Source organism: Salvelinus alpinus, chromosome 24 (genome assembly GCF_045679555.1).
Source record: "Salvelinus alpinus chromosome 24, SLU_Salpinus.1, whole genome shotgun sequence".
In the NCBI taxonomy this organism is placed as follows: domain Eukaryota; kingdom Metazoa; phylum Chordata; class Actinopteri; order Salmoniformes; family Salmonidae; genus Salvelinus; species Salvelinus alpinus.
This window is the reverse complement of record NC_092109.1, coordinates 18,871,756-18,893,671: the sequence shown is the minus strand read 5'-3', so window position 1 is coordinate 18,893,671 and position 21,916 is coordinate 18,871,756. Positions and strand designations below refer to the sequence as shown.

Below are 21,916 nucleotides of genomic sequence, written 5' to 3'. Positions count from 1 at the left end.
AGAGACCTGAAAATAGCTGTGCAGCAACGCTCCCCATCCAACCTGACTGAGCTTGAGAAGATCTGCAGAAAAGAATGGGAGAAACTCCTCAAATACAGGTGTGCCAAGCTTGTAGCGTCATACCCAAGCAGACTCGAGGCTGTAATCACTGCCAAAGGGATATTTCAGTGGGGGTTTTTTCCAATAAATTTGCAAACATTTCTGTGTAGATTGATGAGGGGAAAAATTATTTAATACATTTTCGAATAAGACTGTAACCTAACAAAATGTGGAAAAAGTCAAGGGGTCTGAATACTTTCCGAATACACTGTATATATAATTATACATTTCTTGTCCGCTTGAATGAGCAATGTACCCTCAAAGCAACCTTATCCAGTTGATGATTCTTGTTCGGTCACCATTTCAAAGATGTAACTGAAAGTGTATAAATTTAGACTTCTGGCCTAATTTTTCTAATTTCCTTCCCCTATTTATTTTATGGTTGAATTTGATATGCTCGGTTTCTTTTTGTTTTCACTTTTGGTCTGAGGGAGAATCATTCATGAAAATCAATCTACACATACACTGCCACTGCTACCCAAATGTAGACTTCAGCTGACCTCAATAAATCAACCAGTGTGGATAAAACACTTTAATTATTGCCCTTAATGTGACCCGTCAATGAGCTTAATTTATAAATCTACCGTGACCAAAATGTTTTCTAACCTACTCCACTCCATAGAATTATTTAGTATCTTGTGTCAGGGTAGGCATATGTGGTACTTGTAACATTCTGTAAAAATATGAAATGCCAGCATCTCTGCTCTGTGTATATTCTTCAGTCGTTTTAGGTACGGTTGTTGATTCCTGGTCTACTCATGGGAGCGGGAGGGGCCTTCATATTCCCTACGAACAACAGAATTACACTTTGGGTAATTAATGTACAAAGAAAACATACAAGTAACTGCCAAAATAAAGTAAATACCAACATAAAGTGTCTTAGTAGGGAATTGGGCCACCACAAGCCATAACATCTTCAATACGCCTTGGCATAGATTCTACAAGACGTCTGGAACTCTATTGAAGGGATGCCACACCATTCTTCCACAAGAAATTCCATAATTTGATGTTTTGTTGATAGTGGAAAACACTGTCTCAGACGCCGATCCAGAATCTCCCATAATAAGTGTTCAATTAGGTTGAGATATGGTAACTAAGATGGCCATGGCCTACAGAGCCTTCAGAAAGTATTCACACCCCTTTCCTTTTTCCACATTTTGTTGTGTTACAGCCTGAATTTTAAATGGATTACATTTAGATTTTGTGTCACTGATCTACACACAATGCCCCATAATGTCAAAGTGGATTTTTGTTTGTAGAACATTTTTGAAAATAATTTTAAAAAATATGTAAACCTGAAATATCTTGAGTCAATAAGTAATCAACCCCTTTCTTGTGGTTGCCGAAATAAGTTTCGGAGTAAAAATGAGCTTAGCAAATCACATAATAAGTTGCATGGACTCATTCAGTGTTCAATAATAGTGGTTAACATTATTTGTTTATAACTACCCCATCTTTGTACCCCACACATATAACTATCTGTAAGGTAGTAAAAAATAACACTAAGGTAACCTGCCTAAATGACTACCGACCCGTAGCTCTCACATCTGTAGCCATGAAGTGCTTTGAAAGGCTGGTCATGGCTCACATCAACACCATTATCCCAGAAACCCTAGACCCACTCCAATTTGCATACCACCCTAACAGATCCACAGATGATGCAATCTCTATTGCACTCCACACTGCCCTTTCCCACCTGGACAAAAGGAACACCTATGTGAGAATGCTATTCATTAACTTCAGCTCAGCGTTCAACACCTCAGTGCCCTCAAAGCTCATCAATAAGCTAAGGACCCTGGGACTAAACACCTCCCTCTGCAACTGAATTCTGGACTTCCTCACAGGCCGCCCCCAGGTGGTAAGGGTAGGTAACAACACATCCGCCACGCTGATCTTCAACACAGGGGCACCCCAGGGGTGCGTGCTCAGTCCCCTCCTGTACTCCCTGTTCACTCATGACTGCACGGCCAGGCACGACTCCAACACCATCATTAAGTTTGCCAATGACACAACAGTGCTGCTACTCTGTTGTTCTCATTTATGCATAGCTTGATCACCGACAATGACGAGACAGCCTCTCGGGAGGAGGTCAGAGACCTGGCCTTGTGGTGCCAGGACAACAACCTCTCCCTCAACGTGATCAATACAAAGGAGATGATTGTGGACTACAGGAAAAAGAGGACTGAGCACACCCCCATTCTCATCGACGGGGCCGTAGTGGAGCAGATTGAGAGCTTCAAGTTCCTTGATGTCCACATCACCAACAAACTAACATGGTCCAAGCACACCAATACAGTCGTGAAGAGGGCATGACAAAACCTATTCCCAATCAGGAGACTGAAAAGATTTGGCATGGGTCCTCAGATCCTCAAAAGGTTCTATAGCTGCATCATCGAGAGCATCCTGACTGGTTGCATCACTGCCCGGTACGGCAACTGCTCGGCCTCTGACCGCAAGGCACTAGAGGGTAATGCGTACGGCCCAGTACATCACTGGGGCTAAGCTTCCTGCCATCCAGGACCTCTATACCAGGCAGTGTCAGAGGAAGGGCCTAAAAATTGTCAAAGACTCCAGCAACCCTAGTCATAGACTGTTCTCTCTACTACCACACTGCAAGCTGTACCGGAGCTCCAAGTCTAGGTCCAAGAGGCTTCTAAACAGCTTCTACCCAAAAGCCATAAGACTCCTGAACATTTATTCAAATGGCTACCCAGACTATTTGCATTGTCCCCCCTCTTTTACACCGCTGCTACTCTCTGTTGTTATCATCTATGAATAGTCACTTTAATAACTTTACCTACATGTACATATTACCTCAATTACCTTGACTAAACGGTGCCCCTGCACATTGACTCTGTACCGGTACCCCCCTGTATAGTCTCGCTATTGCTATTTTACTGCTGCTAATTAATTACTTGTTACTTTTATTTCTTATTCATATTTTTTTTAAACTGCATTGTTGGTTAGGGGCTCGTAAGTAAGCATTTCACTGTAGGGTCTACACCTGTTGTATTCGGCGCAACGTGACTAATACAATTTGAATTGATTTGAAATGTCAAGCACAGATTCAACCACAAAGACCTGGGAGGGTTTCAATGCCTCACAAAGAAGGGGACCGATTGGTAGATATGTAAAAGAAAGAAAAAAAGTAGACGCTGAATATCCCTTTGAGCATGGTGAAGTTATTATTTACATTTTAGATGGTGTATCAATACACCCAGTCACTACAAGATACATGCGTCCTCCCCAACTCCGTTGCCGGAGAGGAAGGAATCTGTTCAGGGATTTCACAATGAGGTCAATGGTGATTTTAAAACAGTTCCAGAGTTTAATGGCTGTGATAGGAGAAAACTGAGGATGGATCAACAACTTTGTAGTTACTCCACAATAATAACCTAAATTACAGAGTGAAAAGAAGGAAGCTTGTACAAAACCAAAATATTCCAAAACATGCATCCTGTTTGCAACATGGCACTAAAGTAATTCTGCAAAAAATGTTGCAAAGAAATTAACTTTTTGTCTTGTATAAAAAGCGTTATGTTTGGAGCAAATCCAACACATCACTGAGTACCACTCTTCTATTATCAAGCATGGTGGTGCTGTATCATGTTATGGGTATTGGCAAAGACTAGTTTTTCTGAAGAAAAAAAAAGAAACGGGGTACAGCTGTCAGCACAGTCAAAATCCTATAAGAAAACCTGGTTTAGTCTGCTTTCCAACAGACTCTCGGAGACAAATTCTCCTTCCAGCAGGACAATAACCTAAAACCCAGTTACAGTGATGACTTAAATCGACTTGGCAAGACTTGAAAATGGCTGTCTAGCAATGATTAACGATCAACATGACAGTTTTTAAAAGAATAATGGCCAAATATAGTACAATCCAGGTGTGCAAAGCTCTTAGAGACTTATCCCAAAAAGAATCACATCTGTAATTGCCACCAAAGGTGCTTCTACAAAGTGTTCACTCAGGGGTGTGAATACTTACATAAATTAGGTATTTCTTTATTTGCAAACATTTCTAAAAACATGTTTTCCCTTTATCTTTATGGGGAAATTTTGTGTGGGTGGGAGTTTTTTAAATTTGTATTTATTCAGGCTGTAACACAACAAAATGTGGAATAAGTCAGGGTGTATGAATACTTTCTGAAGGCGCTGTATGGTTTACGTTGTTTTCATGCTCACCAAACCATTCAGTGACCACTCGTGCCCTGTGGATGGGGGCATAGCCATGGTAGCCAAAATACCGGCATGCCCAGCATTTCTATACTTGACACTAAGGGATGTTCATTGCTTAATTAACTCAGGAAATACACCTGTGTGGAAGCACCTGCTGTCAATATAGTTTGTATTGATAGCAGTGTTTCCATTATTTTGACAGTTAACTGTAGTAACCACAGGTCATCAGTCAACATGATTGATAGTAGTTTTCATTCTACATGCCATATTCTATTTCTAACATAAGCATTAAGTACTCAAAATTATCAGTACAATTTTAATACCGCAAGTTTGTACAAAATTCTGTTTTAGTCATTTAGATATTAGGCTACTTAAGAAATAACATGAAGTATATAAAATTATAGCCAAAGTACCAAATAATTGTGTTGGCTTGTCATGTTTTTGACTGTTCCCTCTCTCATGCATTGTTATGAATGGGACGACTGGGGTGTGGGGATGGGGTGGGAGCTAAAGGGGCGGGGGTTCTCTTGGCCACTTGTGGCCTTCACTACCCAGGCACAAATCAAAGAGGGATGTGGCTATCGGAGTGACAGATGAATACTCCCCTTTTCCCAGACCCTGTGAACACCCCCATCCATCACATACGGGGAAATTAATTAAATTCATCAGCTCTCTGTTTCCTTCGGCCTCCTAATACCACCTTATATTGCTCAAGGGAGCCAGCCTCATAACACGTATGTGTATTTGATCTGGGGCCGGTCCTCTCACAACCCTGAATTAAAACCTTACTATCACACTGTGTACCGATACACCTCGCTCCAACCTGCCAATCAGAACATACTTCTGATTATGATCATTAAGAGGGGAATCTAGACCATGGTGTGAAAATGGATTAGAGGGAAGGAGAAACAGGTACTGATTGTTGGTTGGTGTCTGATGCTTTGCCAACATAGTGTCTAAATAGTGCACAGGGTCAGATTGGTCATCTGGCAATTCTGGAAAATGCCAGATGGGCTGGATCAGTTCTTTGTGGGGGGGGCAGCTCGAAATTGACACACACACAAATATATTTGTTACATAAAAAAATGTGACATGGCCTGTTCATTTTTTTAAATTATGATTATTGCACAACTTCTGTTATACTTATAAATAATGAGCCTGATCAATGGGCAACAGCCAACCCCCCTACCAAGATGGGCCAGACCAGTTTTCTGATAAGCTGAGCTGTCAGGCAAACTCACATTCAAAGTCAAACACGGCATCAGCAAAGAGACCTGCTCCGATTCTGTCATCAGTTACACAGCCAAACGGAAAGGGTGCCTACGTAGAAAGACACATTCTACATTGTCACCTTACTCAAAATGTCCTGTTTTGGACAGCTAAAACCATGATTTGATCAAACAGTAAAGTGCATTATCCTCATGCAATAGAAGTGTCTGCGTCGCTGGGGCATGCTGCTGTGATGAGCGAGCCACTCTCCTCTCCCCCCCATGCAAAATTACATTTCAAAATGTAATTGTGGGAAAAACAGCTTTAGAAGCTTTGTCCTTGATGAATCGATGGTCTCAGCTTTCTGTAGGTGTAATATAATTTGACAATGACTGAGATATGGAGGGTCGTGCGCACAAAATGTACACCAGCCACTGCGAGGGCAAAGGCCTAATACTGTAGGTCTCATGGGTAGTAGCCTACGATGTGAAGATGTAATTCATCTCTATTGACCAAAAAACGAATCTGGAAATTCCAGAGTTCTATTTTAACAATATATAGCAATTATAGTCTAATTGTCAACCTGAAATGTCAATCCCTAGAACAGGTTGAGCAAAATACAGTGAGCTTCAAAAGTATTAGGACAATGACAGTGTTGTTTTGGGTCTGTACTCAGTTGTAGCATTTCAAATCTAAAGTGCCTGAGGTAACTGCAGACTGACAGCATTAATTTGAGGGTATTGTCATCCATATCGGGTGAACCGTTTAGAAATTACAGCACTTTTTGTACATAGTCTTGTATCTCCAGTGGTGTTAAACATAATTGTATTTGTTTTAAACGAGCTGGTTAAAGAAAGTGTCTTGTCAGTCTCTCTGGAACAGAAATGTTTGAGACGCTATGCTGTACTGCCAATGTGTGTCAGCACTACTGCCCGTCTAGGTAGGGTCAGGGTGTATGTGGTGTTTGCATGGCTGGTGGCCTGCCGAGGGGGGCTGAATTATTGTCTCAGTCCGACCCTGTTCGGCCACCAGAACAGCATAGCACCATTTGCATGGGAAAGCATCATACACCAACAAATCAGCAGCCATTCTCCGGTCTAGATTAATTACGCCTTCCTCTAACGCATTTTTTTTAGTCGTCTAGAGTCCTCTTAATTAGCATAAATCAGAACTGTTCTGACTGACAGGTTGGAGAGCGGTGCATGTACACAGTGTTAGTAAGGCTTTAATTCAGGGTTGAGAGGACCAGCCCTAGAGCAAACACATGAGGCGCCCTTGACCAATATCCGGTGGCATTAAGAGGCCAAAGGAGACAGCTGAGGAATTGAATTAATCTCCCTGTATGTGACGGGGCATTCACAGGGGCTGGGAAAAGGGGGACATTGTTCATCCGTCGCACCAATTGCCTCTTTCCTCTGATTTGTGCCTGGGTAGTGATGGTCTCATTGATACTAGCACACCACATGTTAATGTGACCCCTGGTGGTATGCAAGTGTATCCTTAAAGTTGTCCTGAAGCCACAGCAGAAAGAAACATTGATTGCAGTAGTTTGCACTAGTTTCTGAAGGTTTATTAAGCAGTCAGGAGCACCACCAGTTGTCACCACAATGTGACCCCATGGCCATCACCAAAACAAAATCAATTAGTGTCCTAAATGACAAACTACCAACCCTAACATGGGAGATGAACATAACTCATCCCAAAGGAACACTTTTGACCACCTGGAATCTCCTAGGTCCATATTGCAAATGAATTGTAGCATATAGAATTCCCAGTAGCAAGCGGTTCACTGACAAGTCAGTGAATTGCGAGGCCCTCGTGGACATTTCATGTAATCTATTTACACATCAGTATAGGACTTTACAAAGGCAGGAGGAACCATTTATGCAATCATTTATTGTCAAACCAATCAGAACAGAAAGCAAATTTGTTAACATTTTGTTAATAGGTCTCTGCTGGGCCAGTAGCCTATTCTACCAACCCTCCACACACACATGTAGTAGCCCACAGACAAAGCTCCCATAGCAGTCAGCAACACTAGAGGGATCACCAGTAACAAAAGCCAGACTGGAGACACCTTCAGTTCACCTGGAAAAGACAATATATTTTAATTGAGTCAATGACCTACTTGGACCTTACAAACAATGCTAAGCCATAATGTGGGCAGCGCAAAATATGGCTTGTAAACATACCTCAAGTCCAGGGATGGAAGATCTCTGTACTCCTTATTACCCAAAAGAACAAATTGAAATACTGCTAGCTTTGATGAACTGCCCTTTTCATCCTCATGCTAGGCGAAAGTAGCCAATTGGATTACATGAAAATGCAATGCCTAGCATTGGGGTAGCTGTTATGGAACCAAATTGGTTGTTATAGCCTAACTTTAGCTACCTAGAGGATGAAAAAGGCAGTTTAAACTAGCAGTATTTCAATCTACAATGTGTCAGTTTGGATTATAGAGTTTCTCCCATCCCTTGATTTAGGTATGTTTGAGACATATCCGGGGCCACACTGACCACATTATGACAGCCGAGCATTGACCCAAGGATTCAGGGGTGTAGTCATTAGGCCAAACAGTTGCAAAGTAGTACAATGGACAAATTAAGTCCCTCCCTGTTAATTTCCATTTAAGAAACATTTCACAACAGAATGAATACACCACAGATGTACTTCTGGCCCTCAGATCAAAACAATGTCTACACAAACTCACTAAAAAAGGTGATTACTGAATGAGTGGGAGGACATCAGCTCACCTTGTTCCTCTACACCAGGAGTCTCATCTGAGTCATAGGGCTGCAGCTCATCCGAGTCATAGGCCTGCAGCTCATCCGAGTCATAGGGCTGCAGCTCATCCGAGTCATAGGGCTGCAGCTCATCCGAGTCATAGGGCTGCAGCTCATCCGAGTCATAGGGCTGCAGCTCATCCGAGTCATAGGGCTGCAGCTCATCCGAGTCATAGGGCTGCAGCTCATCCGAGTCATAGGGCTGCAGCTCATCCGAGGCATAGGGCTGCAGCTCATCCGAGTCATAAGTCTGTGGAATCTCCACAGAGATGGTCCACTGGTCTACACTGTACCTTAATTGTGGAACTCCTAGAGGTAGTGGAGGGAAGAACATAGCAGAGGCACACCTAACTAACCAGCTTTTTGTAAAAAAAAAAATTATAACAGAAAAAATTACTTATTTAGTTTCCAGATTAGCAAAAGGAAAATGAATGCAAGCTTTAAAAATGGTAAAGCCAGACACCAAATTGGTTTGCATACCTGTTTGGGCCACAGTTGTGGCCACAAGCATCAAAAACAGAGCACTGTGGATAAAGAACATAATTCTGACTATATGCCTGCACTCAGGCCACCTGGACTTTTTATGTAAGTAGCTAATGCAGTTAATCAAAACAAGTGCTGTCAGCTGTGGAACGCTTACTCAATCAGGACAAATTACTAACACTAGTTTAACTCATTGAGCTCTTTGATTTGATTGGTTTTGACAGTGGCACTCTAGGCATTTTATTGGTTAATCTATGTTGTTTTGCATTGTTGCAGTACAATCTGCAGGGAATGAAAGAGGTGACTGCACCATAGAGATAGAGAACTCTGTATATGTGCCATTGAGGCTATCTCCATTTTGAAGTAGTACATTTTCTTTTTCAAGACTGGCTGATCCCTCCTGATGAGCCGGTTGGACATGACTCCAACAGGGTCACCAAGAGGGATCAGCCAATGAAACTGGAAGTCCCACCCAGTTGACTACATTAACATCAAGGAAGCCCTCAATGGCGCGCCCCTGCTAGCATGGCCTTTTGGCCACTAGAGGCCTCTATCATTCTCCATTGACCGCACATATTTTTCTAAATGCAACCAAAGTCATTTAAAACGAATGCAGAAATTTGTCCAACTTGTTAGACCTTAGTGACTAACCCCAAACACTCAACAATATCTCTTGGCAAGAGTTATCAATCATAATTCCCAAGAGGAATGCAACTGAGACAGTTCTGTGCTACTTGTTGCCAGTGAGTGTGTTGTCATAACACATCCATAGTTACTCATTTTTTTCTGACACTGCAGCATAAAAGGAATGTTATACTGTGATATGGATTTGTGAAAGTTAAATTACTCTCTGCAACAATGTTTTGGCTGTGTATGAAGGGTTGCCCATTCATTAAAACAAATAATCTTATTTATTTTATTTATCTTATAATAATTACCAAACTCCTGAAGGTACCAAGTTCATCTGTACAAACAATAGTATGCAAGTATAAATACCACGGGACCACGCAGCCGTCATACCGCTCAGGAAGGAGATGCGTTCTGATCCTAGAGATAAACGTACTTTGGTGCGAAAAGTGCAAATAAATCCCAGAACAACAGCAAAGGACCTTGTGAAGATGCTGGAGGAAACAGGTACAAAATTATCTATATCCACAGTAAAACGAGTCCTATATCGACATAACCTGAAAGGCCGCTCAGCAAGGAAGAAGCCACTGCTCCAAAACCACCATTGAAAAAAGCCAGACTACAGTTTGCAACTGCACATGGGGACAATGATCGTACTTTTTGGAGAAATGTCCTCTGGTCTGATGAAACAAAATTAGAACTGTTTGGCCATAATGACCTTCGTTATGTTTAGAGGAAAAAGGGGGAGGCCTGCAAGCCGAAGAACACCATCCCAACCATGAAGCACGGGGGTGGCAGCATCATGTTGTGGGGGTGCTTTGCTGCAGGAGGGACCTCACAAAATAGATGGCATCATGAGGTAGGAAAATTATGTGGATATATTAAAGCAACATCTCAAGACATCAGTCAGGAAGTTAAAGCTTGGTCGCAAATGGGTCTTCCAAATGGACAATGACCCCAAGCATACTTCCAAAGTTGTGGCAAAATGGCTTAAGAACAACAAAGTTAAGGTATTGGAGTGGCCATCACAAAGCCCTGACCTCAATCCCATGGAACATTTGTGGGCAGAACTGAAAAAGCGTGTGCGAGCAAGGAGGCCTACAAACCTGACTCAGTTACACCAACTCTGTCAGGAGGAATGAGCCAAAATTCACCCAGCTTATTGTGGGAAGCTTGTGGAAGGCTACCCGAAATGTTTGACTCAAGTTAAACAATTTAAAAGGCAATGCTACCAAATACTAATTGAGTGCATGTAAACTTCTGACCCACTGGGAATGTGATGAAAGAAATAAAAGCTGAAATAACTCATTCTCTCTACTATTATTCTGACATTTCACATTCTTAAAATAAAGTGGTGATCCTAACTGACCTAAGACAGGGAACTTTTACTAGGATACATTTCAGAAATTGTGAAACTGAGTTTAAATGTATTTGGCTAAGGTGTATGTAAACTTCCGACTTCAACTGTAGGTAATGCAACATTTACTGTGTAGGTTGTATCTCAAAGCCATGCAAGATACTCCGGTTGTAAAACAGTGGAGCCAATACAGGGAGTTGGAATTTCTCTGCTTTTCAGCAGAGAAGCCGGTTGCTTTCAAAACAGTGTTTTTCCCACAATCGCATGTTGTCTGCTGTTCTAACTGCTATTCGTGACAGCCGTGCAACTCCACAATCAGCTGTTTGAGAAAAGCTGTGGGCTGCCCAAATTGCAGGTTTCCCGACAGAACAAATTGCATTCAAGTGATAAAACAAAACAGCATTTTTTTTTTAGGAAGCCAATGACCTGTAATTTCTAAATAAATGTAATGCATACCAGAGGTGGGGAAGTCCAAAGGGATGGTGGAAGCAGAGAGGGGGAATCCCTCCCATCCCCCTACAAACTGAACCCTGAATATACCTCTTCAATGACACCTCATGGATTGAGATAAATAAGAATGGTGGCTACACATCTAACATTACATAAAGTAGGCTACCAAGCCTTAAAAAATCTATGACAGAAGCAAAGGTATGTGACTCGTAATATGACACTTAAATTGATACATACATTTAAAAAAAGGTCATGTTAACTAAGATAATGTGGGAATTTTTCATCTCAATGGGCTGGTGCACACACACACACACAGGCAGGCTGAGACATTTAACTGCAAACTAATACCTTGGCAAACTTGGGCCATAAACATTGAATTGCAAACGTCCCTAAGTACACACTCTTCCCCCCTCTCACTCGCAGAGGTTCTCTCGCTCTACCTCCTTTCTTTCTCACACACGTTTATCATGCTCTCTCTCTCGAACATACACAGTCCTTCACTGTCTCTCTGACACATACACTGAGTGTACAAAACATTAAGAACACCTTCCTAATATTGAGTTGGGTCATGGACTCTACAAGGTGTCGAAAGCGTTCCACAGAGATGCTGGCCCATGTTGTCGCCAATGCTTCCCACAGTTATGTGAAGTTGGCTGGATGTCCTTTGGGTGGTGGACCATTCTTGATACACACGTGAAACTGTTGAGTGTGAAAAACACAGCAGCGTTGCAGTTCTTGACACAAACCGGTGCGCCTGGCACCTACTACCATACCCCGTTCAAAGGCACTTAAATATTTTGTCTTACCCATTCACCCTCTGAATGGCAAACATACACAATCCATGTAAATTTCACCTGGATTCATTATGTTTTGTACACTCAGTGTATATCTGGCACACATGTACACACACACTAACCCCCCACCAACACACACACTGACCTGTCGATAGGGTGGATGATGAAGGGAATGGTGGAGAGGCTGATGGCCATGGTGGTCCACTTGCGTACGGAGAGGGGCAGGTGCGTGGTTCTTCCTAGGAGGTAGAGAGAGGCAGCACACACACGGTTGATGGTGAAGCCTGGGATAGCGACCGAAGCCAGGGCATGCCATACAAAACGTGTCCACCACCGCTGCAGCTACCTTGGTTCTCTTCCCTGGGTTGTCACCATGCTCCTACAGAACAGGGAGAGACAAAGACAGGATTATGACATTGTATGCTTCAGACCACTATGTTTCAGTGTGGGAATTGAGTTTTGTTCTATGAAACATGCTCTATGGATTTTCTGGAAACGTTCCATTTTCCTTTGGCATGTGTTGAAAAAGACGATGTCATTTGGCAGTATTCAGAGAGTGTTTTCTTCGTGTTTGGAATCTCAAGTTCATAATATAAATGCTTCACAGGGCAATAACTGAAAAGGTTGAATACATTCCATGACCCCTTACAATAATGGTAGTGTACATCAATATAAATGAAGACATGGGGTATGAATGAAAGGGGATACCTAGTCAGTTGCACAACCGAATGCATTCAACCAAAATGTATATTCCGCATTTAATCCAACCCCTCGGAATCAGAGAGGTGCAGGGGGGTGCCTTAAATTGACGTCAACGTTGGGGGTTAACTGCCTTGCTCAAGGGCAGAACGGCAGATTTTCCACCTTGCCGGCTTGGGGATTTGAACCAGCAACCCTTCGGTTACTGGCCCAACGCTTTTAACTGCTAGTTTACCTGCCGCCCCATGAGACCATAAAGCTTTGCTTTTACAAAAAGTCATTCCTTACCACAGCAGCCTTCTTCCCCTTGTCCAAAGCATCAGCGGAAACATACACGGTGGCAACCGCATGTGGCCCATACAGCGCTCACTGGCACCAGGGCACCGAAGGCCTCCCCCACCTCATTGGCATAGCCTGTCGGCACAAGATTACATGCCAGGGTAAGATACGAGCGCAATAAGGCTTTAACTGCCTCGCTGTTGTGAGAGACCTCTACACAAATCATAGCCAACCCTCACCGGAGGAGAGTTGGGGAGGTAAAACATAATGTATTAGAATAATAATTCAAATTTCCCTCTTGGACCTCTGCCATATAAAGGGGGGTACATTAATATAGACTTTTGTTCAGTGTTCTGCTTAGCAGCAATAACCCCCGACACAACTCTTTCCCTAGAATGGGCGGTGACCTTTGGAGCAATATGCACCGTCTGCTCCAACAGGGTTGGAATGACTAATAATGCCCTTGGTCTGTCATTAGAACGCAGCTGTTGGCTGCTGCTGAACTGTACTGCCACCCTGTGGGCAAACATTAGGCTCACGTTAGATCTGTAGGCCTTTTTTATTTAATTAGGTAAGTCAGTTAAGAACAAATTCTTATTATTACAACTACCCCAGCCAAACCCTAACCCCGACGACGCTGGGCCAATTGTGCACCACCCTATGGGACTCCCAATCACAGCGTTTTATGATACAGCCTGCAATCGAACCAGGGTCTGTAGTGCCTTAGACCCCTGCGCCACTTGGGAGCCCGGGAAGTGTTGTGGTGTCTCTTGTTGTGATGTGTGTTTCGTCCTATATTTTTATTTTATTTTTGCCTTTTGGTAGGCTGTCATTGTAAATAAGAATTTGACTTTAACAGACTTGCCTAGTTAAATAAAACAAATTTAAAAAATAGCAACAGCACAACTGCATTATTGGTTAAGGGCTTTGTAATAAGCACCTGCTGTTGTATTCGGCACAAAATACAATTGACATATACAATTTGATTTTAAATACAACAGCAAACAAAGCAGAATGTCGTCCACACGAATGACGCAGCGCCCCCCGTGGATATCTATGGCAAAACATAACTCACCACGTTAAGTCAAAATCGTGCCAGTCAAACAGATCAAGAAATAAACATGTGCCCTTTATAACGCCACCGTGTGGTTGATATGAATGTTCTCGCATATGTTGAGTCTTGACAGTGTTTGCAACGTGTACCAAGTTGAGTTACAATATGAATATCCTTGACTGATTTATATGCATTTATGTGGCAGACCACACAACTGTTTATTAGGTACTAGTCTGGAAAATATTGCAGAGAGACCTGTGGTCTGCCAGATAACATATGAAAGTTCATACAACTCGGTAATTCGGTGCCAGAATATTAGCAGTTTAAGTTTTTTTCCCCAAACGAAATTCAAAATGGCGGAAATCAGTGCAAGTTTGCCGGGTCGCTATGCCAAGACTCGCCCAAATTTCGTCAAAATCGGACCAGTGCCGTCTTGAGATATCGCGTGTGACCAATTTACGAACAGACCCCTCCCCGATTTAATGGTCGATAGCCACATGGTACACAAGGCAATGCAAACTAATGACGTCGTTGATTCTAGTAGTTACCCGATATGTCTCAACAACCTGTTAATTTGTGTCGTTTGAACAGGTTATACTTGTGATATACCTGGAGTTACATTAAATGGGATAGGGGCTAACTTTTAAAAATAGCTACTTTTGAGCGAGAATCAGTCAAACCTTCGTAAATTCGCTCTGGCTATCTACTCCAATTTCAGAGCACTTTCGCCTGAGTGTGCAGGGCGCAGAATTGATGAATTTACGAACGCTCAGCCTCAACACCGACTGAATTATGGTAAACATCGGCAAAAAAAAGCGTAATTAAATCGTTGCCAGCAGCACGGTCACCAACGTTTTGGATAACATGGAAATAGCCTAAACGGCTCTGCTCGGACGAGTAAAATGGACACAGATGTTCTCATTTGTGTCTGGAAGTAGCTAGCCAACGTTAGCCGGGAGCAAACCTACTCCTCCGCATAAGCGTCCAGTGTGCGTTCTGAATTTATAAAACGGACAATCTGACAATGCTCAGAATTTACGAACGCCAAGAGCACACTCTGGCACTCCAGATTTAATTTAAGAACATACCCCTAGTCATCATGACACATTGTGTTGACAGCCTATATATGCTAGTACTGTGAAAAGGAAAATAAATCAAATGGTATCAATAGTGTTGTACTCTGGGCTCCAATTGCGACCTTCCTGGGGCCTGTTGCACAAAAGTAGAATTAAGACATCCGGGATAAATGACTCAGCTGAGCTCAATGAAGCCAAAACATGTGCGTCCAGGCTTAATTGGTTGCACAAAGACCAAGCCAGGATGAGCAGACACGGATTCATTAAGCCAGGTGAAACCAATCCTGGATAGGTGCGCGCTCACGGCTCACTCAAATAGACCCCGCCACAGATCACAGATTAACTGATTTACCATGGCAACTAGAGCCGCGTACTTTTCCCCGTCGGAAGCACAAATCCTCATGGAGGCATACGAGGAGGTAAAATATATAATTAAGAAGAAAGGCAACACCGCCACAGTGATAAAGCAAAGAGAAAAAGCGTGGCAAAGTATTGCAGACCGCCTGAATGCGTAAGTAGTGCACAATTACACACTCACCGCTCCGCTGAAACATCACAATTACAATTCAAATATTTAATTCACATCTCCAAAAATGCAGTTGTACTGTAATTATGAAACGGTTAAATTTTTAATTGAAATGCACTGCAGATATGAGTGAAATTGTGTAAAGTAACTCCATCACACTGTATAAAGCTATGATAAATTTTTTGATATTTTTACTGAAAACAAGACAAAAATACCAAGTAATTTTTTGCAGTGTGACTCCATTAAATGTGTGTGTGTGTGTGTGTGTGTGTGTGTAGATTAAACATGAACGGGCCAAAACGGACATGGCAGCAGGTCAAAATCAAATACAAGAACATTCTGCAGAATGTTATGGTCCCTGACTAATATTTAACAAAGCACAAGCATATATTGTACCCAGAAGGTGCCTGCTCACACATTGTCTGTACTGTTTTAGCAGTGAAAAAGAATACCCACAGACAAGGCACGGGTGGTGGGTCACCAAAGGCTGACCTTACCCCAGCAGAGGACATGGCCTTGGAGCTAAATAAAGGCAGGCCCGTCTTAGAGGGGATCCCTGGGGGGAAAGAGACGAGCATAGGTTCCTCCCAAGATGCCACCCGCTTCATTCAAGGTATGTCCTTCCATCTCTACATGGGATACAACCACATTCATATTGAATCAATTTGGACTGTCTGACTTTGGTTTACCTATTGCCTTGCAGTGTCTGGCAGCACTGTGTTCCTGTTAGAGCCACCAGCACAAGCACCAGACGATGCTGATCCAGTGAGTACTCCATCAAAGGCATACTGTAGGCCTGGCATGTCTTGTCTACTAGCTTCAATATGAATCCGATTAAATGTGATAGGGTGAAGGCCCCAGTGCAGCAGCAACAGCACATGATGGAGACGATGATGAGGAGGAGACCATCTCTCTGGATTCCAGAAGGCATGAGGTATCATGTTAAGACTGTGAAAGTACTATTTACTCTACAATGGTGAGGAGTCCTCATCAAAATCAAAAAATCTAATTTCTTTTACAGGACCCAGATGCTATACAGTGGGAAAACCAGCCTGGCAACATAGTGCGTATTAATAAAAGGACACCACATCCTGCCAAATTCCAGCTGCGCTAATTGTATTGTGTTCACAGAGCTCACAAGCTATCAGAAAGTTGTATGGCAACCACCTCCGGCGCCAAATAGAACTGGCAGACATAGACATTCAGTACAAGAAGAAAAAGATGGAAAATCTTGCACTGGAGTCCGAAATAAAAAAGAGGACAATTAGGAAACTGGACCTTGAAATAAAAAAACTTGAGAGGGAGGTGAGATATGCCTTCAATGTACACTGTATGCTAACTGTAACACAAATGTATTAATCATTATTTTTCTTTCCTCCCCCAGCTCCAAGAAGATGACACAGCTCAAAATAAAAATTAGGTATATTCTCGTAAAGTCAAGTGAGCCATGACATATGAGCTCTTATTGTGAGCACACAGGACGGTGGCATCTTTCTAAGGTTTTTTTTATTTTCCCAGCAATCAGTACAACCAAGTCATCGTTATAAGGCATCGCCCTCTTTTGCCCACCCCCCCAGCACCAGGTGTGGCCACTAGCCTATATGAAGGCCCAAAATTGTGTGTTCCTTTCTGCTCTGACAATGGCATGCCCATTCGTGCGAGATGTGGTGGATGAAGAAGCACTTGTGCTGAGGAGAGCCTTCAGGCGAGAAAGGGTCTTCAGGGACCGGTTGGACCCACTGGCCTTCCCTGATGACCATCTATATGAAAGATACAGGTTTTCTGCAGATGGCATCAGGTATCTATGCAGACTACTGGGTCCCAGGATTAAGCACCGCACTGCACGGAGTCGTGCACTGAGTGTGGAGCAAATGGTTTGTGTGGCCTTGCGCTTTTTTGCTAGTGGAGCCTTCCTGTACTCAGTGGGGGATGCAGAACAGCTGAACAAGGCCACAATTTGCCGCACAATAAGGAGTGTGTGTCTGGCTATCAAAGCATTAGCAGATGTCTTCATCTCCTTCCCTGGCCACAGAAGACTCTGTGACATCAAAGAGGAGTTCTATAGGATTGCAGGTAAGAGGATCTACAAATTACAGGACAACTGTTAACACATAGTAGGATACTCATTACTTTGTGTGACAGGTTTCCCCAATGTCATTGGTGCAGTGGACTGCACACACATAAGGATAAAAGCCCCCTCAGGTGCCCATGAGGCCGATTTTGTGAATAGGAAATCCTTTCACAGCATTAATGTTCAGGTGAACATAACTTTTTGATATTGTCCATTGACGAACACTCTGCATTGCCAGTGATGTGCATTGATTGGTGTAATATTCCTCATCTTATGATTTCAGATGGTCTGCAATGCTGACTGTGTGATCAGCAATGTTGTGGCAAAATGGCCTGGCTCAGTCCATGACTCCAGAATCTTTCGGGCCTCTGAAATCTATCAGTGCCTATCACAAGGTAAGCCACACAACCCCTATTTATAACCATCATGGCTGTGTCAAGAATATCACTGTGTTTATGAGGTAGTAATGATGAGATTTTGTGTTGACAGGTGAATTCTCTGGTGTGTTGCTGGGAGACAGGGGGTATGGCTGCCAGCCTTTTCTCCTGACACCTTTCACAGACCCCCAGGAAGCACAGCAGGCCTACAACCATGCCCATGCCAGGACCAGGGCCAGAGTTGAAATGACCTTTGGCCTCCTGAAGGCACGCTTTCACTGCCTTCACAAATTAAGGGTCAGCCCTGTTAGGGCATGTGATATTACTGTGGCTTGTGCTGTCCTCCACAATGTGGCCTGCCTGAGGAAGGAGAGGGCCCCCAGAGTGCCACCAGCCATGGACTGGGACAATCCGGCAATCTTCCCTGATGACGACAGTGGTCGGCTGCTGAGGGACCAATATGTGTTGAATTATTTTAGTTAGTATGTGTGCTTTCAATTTTGGTTAAATATGTCCTGCGGTGGCAGAGGAATTTGGGTTTTTTTGGGTTCGTTTTTTGACGAATTTGGCCTCTTATGATGTTTGTGCGGTATACTGTGTGTAATACAAGGCTGCAGGGAGGCTACTGCATCCATTCATTTGTCTGTTCAGTTGATGTGTATGGATTTGTCCTGCATTTATTTTAGTGTGCAGACATGCAGGGTGTGTTATATACAGACCTTTGAATGTGTATGTATCATTTTGTATAATATGCTTGGATTCTGTGCTTTCCATCTTGTAGAGTCACTGTGACTTCAGTTTCGAAAGGAGCTGATGGTTTACCTGCTTTGTTTTGTCCTTATTCAATAAAGGAACATAATGTTACACATTGTGTTTTTATATTCATATGGAATGTGTATTTGTTTATATGACAGAGTACTAGGGCCACACTGAAGAAAAAGGATAAAGTCATAAATTTATGAGGCTGGTTCTTTCTGCAGAAAAGCTACATATTGTTTTTACAGGTTTGATACTTATGACAATGTGATACTTTATATTCTGGCACATCAGCATGTCTTTGTTTATGAAACCATACTGAAGTACAATTTCACGAAATGACCCACATCTGTCATTTTAACAACTGTCCTCCTTTAAAACAACTGGTTACAATATTATGACTTGTGTTTTTTTCCCCTCTGTGGCCCTAATATTCTATCATTTTATATATAGCCTTATAGTCTATGGGAAACTGTAAATTATCTAATGATAGCAACATCATCTAAAAATCATTTTTTATCCAAAATCATTGAAATTAATGATCACAAACGTTTAAATAATAACAGTGGGTCTAGTTCTATGTGATAACAATGTATAGTGAGCAGTGAAATAACTATTGGTTTCCATTTGTGGTGACTGCTGACTGACATTAGGGATGAGATTAAATAGATCCTGGAATTTAGCCTGGTCTGGAGCAGGCTAGCTCCACAGAATAAATCTCCATGGTAATTTATACCATAACATATCCTCCTGCCCCCTATCCATCTTTAGTGCAACCGGATTACGGATCAATTGAGCCAGGATCACCAAGATATCCTGGCTTAATCCCTTATCCTAGTTTTGTGCAACAGGCCCCTGGTCGCATATGCTCAAAAACACTTCGCTGTACGACCTGGAATATTGATTTGATCAGTGTGCCTAGAAAAATATTTACCCACATAATACATTGAATGGCAACATATTTGTGGTGTTGGAAATAAGCAGTTGTTCAATTTAGTGTTTTGTGTCCGACGCGCTCCGGTTGTTGTTACATTTTTATCATATTTGGCCGGAGAGATGGTTCTATAAATTGAGAGAGTTTACAGGAAATTCAACAACCCTCGGAGGACAGTGGAATTTGATAAGACTGCTTCTTTAAAGGGCGACTGTAATTCCTGATGTTTTTTTTACTTCCTGAGTTGGTTAATTAAAAATGCTATTGGCCATGACTGAGTTGTTTTCAGTTGTGTGTTCGCAGGTGGGACGAGTTAGCCAAATAATTTCGCCAATTACTGTAATTTCAGCCAGCTGGTGTGCAACCGTGGAAATGTTGGTTTGCCTTTGGATAGCCTATCTCTGGGGTTAGTTAGGGAGTGTCAATAAATGGCACAATGTAAATTAGTCTATTTTAATGTTGCAAACCTTTTAAATTTTCTCATTAAATGCTTTCAATATTTGTGAATTAATTTCTACAATTTATAGTTGGTTTGAGGTTTAAGTCATTGGCATTTGGAGCTATTGGAATTTTAACATATTGTCCCATGTACATTGTGTAATTTACTGATGGTCCCAAACTAGCCCCATAGGGATATCTGAAGTTAACCCAAATTGACCATAGGCATTACGATTGGGTCACATGTAGCTGCACTCTGAATTGATTATTACTTGTGTGCTGCCAGCAGTGGGCAGGATTTAAACAAACCCAACCTTCATTCACATTGTTATGCAGTTATGACCACAAGTCTCACAAAACTCTACATGTTTTGGATGAGATTGACTTTATGACCAATTATCCTATTTGCAATTTTGACAGTAGAATAAAATGTTTGACGGAAAATGTACGGGAAATGCCGCCGCTGCTTCCTGTCTGAAAAGTCCTTAAGGGCCAAAATTGTTTTTTTTTACTAAAAACAATAATCACTTTTATCAACTTCCACTGTCCTCAAAGAGTTGCTGAATTTTTCTCCTCAATTCATGCACCTTGGTTGGAGAGCGGGGTAGCAGCAGTGTTCACTTACCTTTACGCTTCACCTGTGAGAACCATAAGAACGGGCAAGTCTGACTCAACTCCATCCATAGAGTTGAGCTCAGACTAGAGTTTGTATTTCAGCAAACCAAAAAATACATGCAACAACAAACGTAGATACACAGTTACGGTTTAAGATTTGAATGGTTTTAAGTATCGACTGCATAGCGATTCAAGGGTGTCTGAGGTTCATCTCAACTCTAGTCTGCGCTCAACTCTGTGGATTAAATCTTTGTGGAGTTGAGGTACTTGGCTACTTCCGTCATGGTTGCACCTTTACAATTTAAAAAAATGTATTATTATTTCACCTTTATTTAACCAGGTAGGCTAGTTGAGAACAAGTTCTCATTTACAACTGCGACCTGGCCAAGATAAAGCAAAGCAGTTCGACACATACAACAACACAGAGTTACACATGGAATAAACAAACATACAGTCAATAATACAGTAGAAAAAGTCTATATACAGTGTGTGCAAATGAGGTAAGATAAGGGAGGTAAGGCAATAAATAGGCCATAGTGGCAAAGTAATTACAAAATAGCAATTAAACACTAGAGTGATAGATGTGCAGAAGATGAATGTGCAAGTAGAGAAACTGGGGTGCAAAGGAGCAAAATAAATACAGTATGGGGATGAGGTAGTTGGATGGGCTATGTACAGGTGCAGTGACCTGTGAGCTGCTCTGACAGCTAGTGCTTAAAGTTAGTGAGGGAGATATGAGTCTCCAGCTTCAGTGATTTTTGCAGTTCGTTCCAGTCATTGGCAGCAGAAAACTGGAAGGAAAGGCAGCCAAAGGAGGAATTGGCTTTGGGGGTGACCAGTGAAATATACCTGCTGGAGCACGTGCTACGGGTGAGTGCTGCTATGGTGACCAGTGAGCTGAGATAAGGCGGGGCTTTACCTAGCAAAGACTTGTAGATGGCCTGGAGCCAGTGGGTTTAGCGACGAGTATGAAGTGAGGGCCAGCCAACGAGAGCGTACAGGTCACAGTGGTGGGTAGTATTTGGGGCTTTGGTGACAAAACGGATGGCACTGTGATAGACTGCATCCAATTTGTTGAGTAGAGTGTTGGAGGCTATTTTGTAAATTACAT

General features: G+C 42.4%; 1 protein-coding gene and 1 pseudogene across 4 annotated transcripts; one reads left to right on the top strand and one right to left on the bottom strand.

The window, feature by feature from the left end:
• Positions 1-12,097: 12,097 nt before the first annotated feature.
• Positions 12,098-15,110, bottom strand: LOC139551848 (mitochondrial fission process protein 1-like; annotated as a pseudogene).
• Positions 14,375-18,949, top strand: LOC139552276 (putative nuclease HARBI1). Of its 4 annotated transcripts, none has more exons than XM_071363835.1 (10): positions 14,375-15,599; positions 15,893-16,227; positions 16,318-16,379; positions 16,462-16,548; positions 16,636-16,919; positions 16,999-17,034; positions 17,133-17,687; positions 17,757-17,872; positions 17,969-18,080; positions 18,175-18,949. In XM_071363835.1, exons 7-10 carry the CDS (start codon positions 17,216-17,218, stop codon positions 18,543-18,545), a joined length of 1,071 nt encoding a protein of 356 aa, XP_071219936.1. In that variant the 5' UTR covers positions 14,375-15,599; positions 15,893-16,227; positions 16,318-16,379; positions 16,462-16,548; positions 16,636-16,919; positions 16,999-17,034; positions 17,133-17,215; the 3' UTR covers positions 18,546-18,949. The 4 variants fall into 4 exon arrangements, with proteins under 4 accessions (XP_071219936.1, XP_071219938.1, XP_071219939.1 ...); XM_071363837.1 differs by having other exon boundaries at positions 14,375-16,227; positions 16,636-16,677; positions 16,746-16,919; XM_071363838.1 differs by lacking the exon at positions 17,757-17,872 and having other exon boundaries at positions 14,375-16,227; positions 16,636-16,677; positions 16,746-16,919.
• Positions 18,950-21,916: the final 2,967 nt, after the last annotated feature.

Excerpts from the sequence above, each read along its gene's own strand:
- LOC139552276 (XM_071363835.1), top strand. The coding sequence starts at position 17,216 with ATGAAGGCCCAAAATTGTGTGTTCCTTTCTGCTCTGACAATGGCATGC. Across the intron at positions 17,873-17,968 it reads TTCACAGCATTAATGTTCAG|ATGGTCTGCAATGCTGACTG; the intron begins GTGAACATAACT and ends TTATGATTTCAG. Across the intron at positions 18,081-18,174 it reads CTATCAGTGCCTATCACAAG|GTGAATTCTCTGGTGTGTTG; the intron begins GTAAGCCACACA and ends TTGTGTTGACAG.